Source organism: Lynx rufus, unplaced genomic scaffold (genome assembly GCF_022079265.1).
Source record: "Lynx rufus isolate CCGP_SWC_20201006 ecotype Redwood Valley unplaced genomic scaffold, mLynRuf1.p SCAF_6, whole genome shotgun sequence".
NCBI lineage: Eukaryota > Metazoa > Chordata > Mammalia > Carnivora > Felidae > Lynx > Lynx rufus.
The window spans coordinates 128,580,226-128,587,531 of NW_025814878.1; the positions used below are offsets into that span (position 1 = coordinate 128,580,226).

Sequence of the window (7,306 nt, forward strand, 5' to 3'; positions counted from 1 at the left end):
TGCCCTCGGGACGCAGAGCGCGTCGCGACGTTTCCGGCGGGGCCCGGACTCCCACGCCTCGCCGCTGGTACCCCGCGGTCGACCGGTGCAGTCGTAGGGGAAAGAGGTTCGGTGCTTGGGAATTAATTACTATTTTATATCATTTTGACTTGTTTGGGGTTATATAAGAGGCTTTGCTGCCGCCTACTCGTTGTCCCCCAGATCCAGGCGGGGGCTTTAGGCTGCGTCACAGTTTCCTTTCTAGTCGTGCATTTTCTGCTTTCCTTAAAGTAGTCGTGAATCTTGCAGAATCCCTGAGCTCTGGAGGCCAGTGCTTACCAGTGTAGCGTAGCGGTGATTAGTTTCCTGGGGGTTTTATTGCTCTTGCTGCTTGAAAATCTCGCTGAGTGCTACTTGCAATTAATGACTGGCACAATTCCAAGTAGCTCCTGCCCGACAATTAAAAATTTAAACAAAAGGTTGTATTGCTTTCAAGTTAAACCATACCAGATGCATTTCTCTGCCAAGAGCGAAGTGTTCCACGTTAATTATGATTTGGACTTTCCTGTGTTTTACCCCTCTCGCCGTCCCCAGTCTAACAAGAGTTACGAATTGGATGCAAAATTAAATAGCTGTCTGAAAGTTTTGCACATGCTGAATTTCGAAATAATTCAGTTCTTTGGGCAGGAGTGGAAAGGGGTAACTGAAATAGTCGAATTAAGGTTACAGGAGATAGTTAGTTTCCGATTCAGTAATAATTTGGTTAGCTGATGAAAAGGTAAACTTATCACCTGGACAGAGCTGGTCCGTGAATTTTGCTGTTTCCTGTGGTCCTGTGCTATTGGAATGGAGGTTATCACCACAATGGTTGGTATCTGCTCAGCATTTACTAGCGGCTAAGCACTTTTACTAATTATTTTGTTTAATGCCCACAGCAGCTGTAGGAAATTTGTACCATTATCCTCAATGAAGGAAACTGAGGCTTAGAGAGGTTGGGAGCTTGTCCATTACTTCTTAGCTGCTAAGGAGTGGAGCTGGAACTAGGATCCACTTCTTTCTGACTGCTAGAGAGACGTGCTGTTTACCACCTCTGATCCAGTCCCTCGTTCCCAGGTGCAGCAGGTGTACTCTTCTGTCTGGTTGGAGTGAAAGAGAACAATGCAGAAGGACTCTGGCCCGCTGTAAGTACACAGTGAATGGGAGTAGAATAGCCAAGAACTTCTCAAAACCAGAGCTTCTTTCCTGATCTGAAAAGTGCACTAAGCGTAGAGTGCCGGACAGCCTGGGGAATCGGAGCATTGGTCATGTAGGCCGGGAACCTGAGTTTGAGTCCCGGCTCCGTCACTGACTCCAGGCAAGTCCTCTAACCTCTAGGATTTATTTTCATTTGTACAGTGATATGACTGTTCTGGAATGATGACGTTTTAGTCCCATCCTGTGATTGTGGTTTTTATTTTTTAGACATGGTTGGCACTGGTTTCTTACTCTTTCATTTTCAGAGTGCCTTTACACTGGATTGGCTTTGGCTATGCAGCACTGGTTGCTTCTGGTGGGATCATTGGCTATGCAAAAGCAGGTATGGTTTGTAGCTACCTGACCTCTTAAGATCTTCACGTTGTTGCTGGTAAAGAGTGAGTCCCCGGGGTCCCCAGAGTTCAGTCTTGTTTGAGTCAGGTTTGCTTGAAGCCCTGTAGCTGGAGTGCAGGCTTCTTTTCAGTCCCGTAGCTGCCCCTGCACTTGCTTTCCCATTATCTGGCTGACCTAAGTCAGGCTTCTTGTCTACTCCCTTGTTCTTGGTGTCTTTATCTAAAGATGCCGGGCAGGAGTGGTAGTAGATTGTTATTATCATCGACTACCACACATCTGCCTTGACCCCAGGGTGTTATTATCTCTGTGCTCTTTGGAGTAGGCAGAAACCTCTTTTCTCATCAGGCATAGTTCTATCAGCAAACCTGCTGTTTCTACCTCTTTCCTAGCCTGCATTCCCCACCCCAACACACACACACACACACACACACACACACACACACACACACACACCAGAATTCTTACTCTCCAGGTTTTGTTTTGTTTTAATTCACTGCCCCTATTTCCTTCTCCTTTGGGGATTTGCCTGAGGTTCTGCCTGTGGACAGTTCCAACGCTTGACAGGTTCATCAGGCCTGGTTAGGAGCCCTTCTTTGCTCCCCAGATGCAAGTGTCTGTATATTAAAAAGGAGAGGAATAATGTGACGTTACCCCGACTTCTCCGTAAAATAGCAGATGCCGCAACACATTTTCCTGCTTGAGAGCTCCTTGGTTATGAGCTGTGTTGAGAGAAATTCTCTTGGCTGTTTTCCCCTGGAGGGAAAGGAAATCTGGTGACTTCTGTTAATGAGTGTCTGACGTTATAATGCAGGACTGTTTGCTTCTCTGCAGGTAGCGTCCCGTCACTGGCTGCTGGCCTTCTTTTCGGAAGTTTAGCAGGCCTGGGTGCCTATCAGCTGTCTCAGGATCCGAGGAACATTTGGGTTTTCCTAGGTACGTCTGCTTCCCTGTCTCTCTGGTACAGTTATGTATCCAGAACATTCTACCCAAAGGCTCTGGTTCGGTGGCATGTGGCAGGATCTTCACATGAAGACAGTTTTACTACTTCTGCCCAAGTGCTGGAGAAGTTTTAAAATTGGGAGTGGGGAGAGTGGTGCTGATTTCTGTTTACTTTCTATGTACAGAATGTAGAAAGGTTTTCATGCCTCCAATTTAGGTCTAGCCAACGGAATTAGTATTAAGCTTGTACGAGGCAAGTAGACGTCTCGTAATCATTATGTCTGCCCACTGAAGAGCGTGTGCTTGACCGTTACTGGAGGATCACGTGCCTGGGTGAGGTTTGCCTCAATAGTGCGTTTGTTTGCCTTTGCAAATCACGTGTTAGCCCTTTAAAACTAAGCTGAATGTCTGGCATAGGCCTTGCCTTCGAGGAGCCTTTATGTTGACTGACGCTGTTGGGGTGACTGCGGGGCTGCTGAAGTGCCCTGTGAGCAGCGCAAACAGCAGCACCGGGGAGGAAGATCACTTCTTATCAACGTGGCCTGGGGTGCATTTTCACTGAGGTCTCCCCACACATCAGCCATTCTGCTGGGAGCGTGGACATCTCGCCGTCTCCCTAGATAAGCATAGTGGGAACACGTGCAGTGCCGGCCCTTAGAAGAGTGGTGGGGAGAACAAGTGTGTTGACCGAGTGGCTCGTACAAGTCGGCACGGGTTGGGAAGCGAGGTCGCGGCGGCTGACTTGGGGCGTGCCGGTGGAAGGAGCAGGTGCCCCGCTCTCAGCTCTGCCTCCCAGCTCCCTCGCTCAAGCTCCTGAATGACTTTCAGGCTTCCTTTATCCTCATGTCTGATTCTACTCCTGCTCTCAGCAACTGCCCTCGCTGCCTACGTAAAGGAAAACAACAGTCATCACATGGAGGCTCCAGCATGCCATCATCACCCAGGCCTTCCACTGTGCTGTTTCTCTCTCAAAGGCCAATCCCTCCACCCACGCTTTGGGTCTCTTCTTCCCACCTTCTTGGGGTGTTATGCTGCCAGAGATGTCATCTCTTATTTGTGTTCCGCCCTGCGGGTGAATCCCTCCCACTCATGTTCAAAGGTGTCCTCTCTTACCCATTAAAAAAGAAAGGACCTCTCGTGACCCCGCTTCCTTCTCCAGTTGCCTGCCCTTCTTCTTCCCCTTCAGCAACTTCCCTAAAACAATCCGTTCTACTCCCTGTTTTTACTTCTTCGCCTCTCAAATTCTCGACCCCCCTTTTTGTGTCCTTTGTCCATGGAAATAGCTTTCCCTGAGCCTGTCAGTGACCTGGATTTTCAAAATCCAGTGTATATACTTTTAATGTTTATTTATTTCTTAGAAAGAGCATGCGCCTGAGCTGGGGAAGGGCAAGAGAGAGAGAGAGCAAGAGAGCGAATCCCAAGCAAGCTCCACGCTCAGTGTGGAGCCCGACGCGGGGTTCAATCCCATGACCCTGGGATCGTGACCTGAGCTGGGATCAAGACTCAGATGTTTAACCAGCTGAGCCACCCAGGCAACCCAACTGTACATTTTTTAATCCTCATTCTAGTTGGCCTTTTAGCTTTCTCAGCATAGTAGACCAAGCCATTTTCCACTCTCCTGTTTTCCTTCTTATTTTCTCGTTCTCTTTTGTTGACCCATCTTTCTTCTTGGCCATTAAATATTTAAGTTCTTAAGACCTGGCTCTTTGTATGTTTTTTTTTTTTGTTTTTAATTTTTTTAATGTTTATTTTTAAGACAGAGATAGAGCATGAGCGGGGGAGGGGCAGAGAGAGAGGGAGACACAGGGTCCGAAGCAGGCCCCAGGCTCTGAGCTGTCAGCACAGAGCCTGATGCGGGGCTTGAACTCTGGGACCTTGAGATCATGACCTGAGCCGAAGTCAGACGCTTAACCGATTGAGCCACCCAGGCGCCCTGTATCTTCTTTATACCGTCTTGCTTGACAGTGTTATTGGGGTCTAGGCCTTAAATTACCATTGAAACGGAAAATTGATTCAGAAAGGCATCACTCCTCCAAGCTTTACTCATAAGTAAAGGTTGTGCGCTTGAAATCTTGTCTCTAGGCATCTGCCCAAACGTAACCTCATGTCCTTACAGGTGTGTTTGGTGCCGGTGTTTTCCATCCATTTGGATCTTGTCCTCCTCCCATCTTTCTGTCTCCTTCAGCAGTCAGTCCTATTTGCACTACCTCCAGCACATATCCTGAAGTGTCTCCTTCTGTGTCTCCATGGCCACCGTTCTCATCCCAGTACCCCTCATCTGACCTGCATTCTTGAGGAAATTCTTCAGTGGTATCCCGACATGCTCTGGTTTCCCTCCGGATTGTTCTCCATGGAGCAGCTCGAGTTCTGATTTTACAGTCCTCTTATGTTCATGTATCCCTCTGCTTGGTATGCTTTGATGGCTTCTCATTGCTCCTGGGCTGAAGAACATAGTCCTCCGTATGGCTGTCAGGGCTCTGTGCTCTGGCCCCTCTTCCTCACTGGCCACAGTTGAGCCTTCGGTTCCCTCTCACCACAAGGCCCCACCACTGTTATCCCCTCTCTTGGAATGTGCTTTCTTCCCCCTTTTAGCTCTTCTCTCCTTTTCAGATCTTGGCTTTTTGGTCTTCATTTCCTCAGCAAATCCTTTCCTCATTTTCCCGAATAGGCGGGACCCTCTTAGAGGCCTTTTATGATGGCATTTTTGCCCTCCAGCACCTAGTGCAGTGAGTGCATGGGAATACACGTAATAGGTCTTCACATGCTGACTAGCAGAGCATACAGTTAAGGTAAATACATCAACAGGGAATAGAAGAAGGCCTACTGCAAATGTGGAAAAAACTATGGTGGAAGAATGGTGGGTAGTGAGGCCGGAAAGGCAGGTTTGGCCCAGATGGTGAGAGCCTTATATTCCAGTCTTTGTACTTAGTCCTACAGGGCGCGGGTGGCCATGAAGCACCCCCAGCGCTCCCCCAGCATGGAGGAGATGGTATGAGAGGGGATCTGGCCCTTGAAAGGTGGGTGGGACATTGGTTCTCCCGTATAGAAGATGTAATGATATTCAATTCTTTCTGTCTTTCCCCTCAGCTACATCTGGAACCTTAGCTGGCATTATGGGGATGAGATTCTACCACTCTGGGAAATTTCTGCCTGCGGGCTTAATCGCGGGTGCCAGGTATTTTCTGTTCCCTTGCCGTTCGTCACCGGGATGGAGTTGAGTTTAGGGCCCCAGATACGCTGTACATTCCAGAATTTACTTGTGTTGGTATACCTGATGCTGGACATCAACCGGAATGATTTAATTTACACACAAATAGGAGAGGCTGCGAAAACAGTTGATTTGATGTCAAAATGAAGTAAGTAAGTTCATGGCTTTGCTGTCACGTTTGCAATCTGGTCCATCCTGGCTCCTGCCTACGTCAGAAGGAGCTTCAGGCAGAGCCCTGACAGCGGCTCTTTCTGTGACTTCCAGCGTGTGTTTCAGATTTCTTAGACGTGTGGGTGTCCTTTATCACTGACCGTTTTGTTAAAAGGGAGTTTTGATTGAATCCTGCTGGCTAACTTGAGTTACAAAACTCAGACCAGATTGTTTTTAAAAACGTTTTCCTTACGTGTGATAAAGATACTCTGAGGACAGAATTTTAAAAAATCTGTTCGAAAGAAGATCACTAACCGGACTTCAGTCATAGTTATGCTGTCAGGCATAATGCTTTATAGTCCGTGTACACCAAGGTCAAGAGCAGTAAACCGGGAGACTGGAAATCTACCATTAACTAGCTCGGTGACCCCGGAGAGACCTTGGTCTTTCAGCCTGCAGTTTGCTCATCTCTTTGAATTATTGGCTGTGAGATTAGGAACTCCCAATTCACACGTACCATTTTGAGGCGGGTGCAGGGCAAGGCTGCCCCGTGGCATGTTATTTCTTTCGTGTTTCCGAGAATGAAGGCTCCACCTCTGCCCACTCGGCCTTGGCGTCTCCTCATGTAGTTGCGAAGGGCCTGTAGTCTTAGTTTCTTAAAAAAAAAAAACAAAACAGTCGAGTACCTGTTGTGTTCTTTACCTGATGTGTTTTTGTTTATGTGTTTCTTTTGAACAGTTTGCTGATGGTCGCCAAACTTGGAATTAGTGTGTTGAATAGACCCCATCAGTAGTAGTCATGTCCCAGCTTGGACTCATGAAGATTTTAAAAACTTCTCCAATATCAGTGTATTAAGAGAAGCAAGTGCAGCATTTTCACATATTCTGACATTTTACTTAAAAAAAAAAATGACATTGAACTTTGCAGAAGAAATCATTCATTTCACTACAGCCTTAAAGAGGTGGTAGTTTGTAACCCAAGAGCTCCTTATTACAGTTTGATTCTTGTGTGTTGATGTTCTCTCTTCTTTCTGTGTCTATAGGTAAAGCCTCAAAGGGTAAAACGTTAGGTATCACCTTTGGGGACCCCCAAGCCCCATGCCCTACTCAGAACAGTGTGAAAAACATCTCTTACGAGCTTTAGGGTTTCTGTTCTTTGGCTCATCTTAGAGCACAGACCTACTTTGAAATTATGTCAAATGAAATATCAGTGAAAATAAAATTTACCATAAATAATATTTTCTATGGTGTCTTCGTTGCCAGAGTTGTCTAGAACATAGACTGGGATGTGAATCGCAGGAAGCTATGGGAACATGGAAGTGTTCTGTTAATGTTTTATTTAGTAATTATGTATTTTGAATAATTTAAGAACCAAGGAAAGCTATGTATGATTTGATTGTACATTGCATCGAAGCTTGTTTTAAAAGTGATCTTTAGTGAGGAT

General features: G+C 46.7%; 1 protein-coding gene across 1 annotated transcript; it reads left to right on the forward strand.

Annotated features, from left to right (window-relative positions):
* On the forward strand, nt 1-7,098 carry LOC124528707 (transmembrane protein 14C). Its single transcript, XM_047102466.1, has 6 exons — nt 1-106; nt 1,093-1,160; nt 1,479-1,555; nt 2,398-2,499; nt 5,593-5,680; nt 6,602-7,098. The coding sequence occupies exons 2-6, from the start codon at nt 1,138-1,140 to the stop codon at nt 6,654-6,656; spliced, it is 345 nt and encodes a 114-aa protein (XP_046958422.1). The 5' UTR covers nt 1-106; nt 1,093-1,137; the 3' UTR covers nt 6,657-7,098.
* The last annotated feature ends 208 nt before the right edge of the window (nt 7,099-7,306 follow it).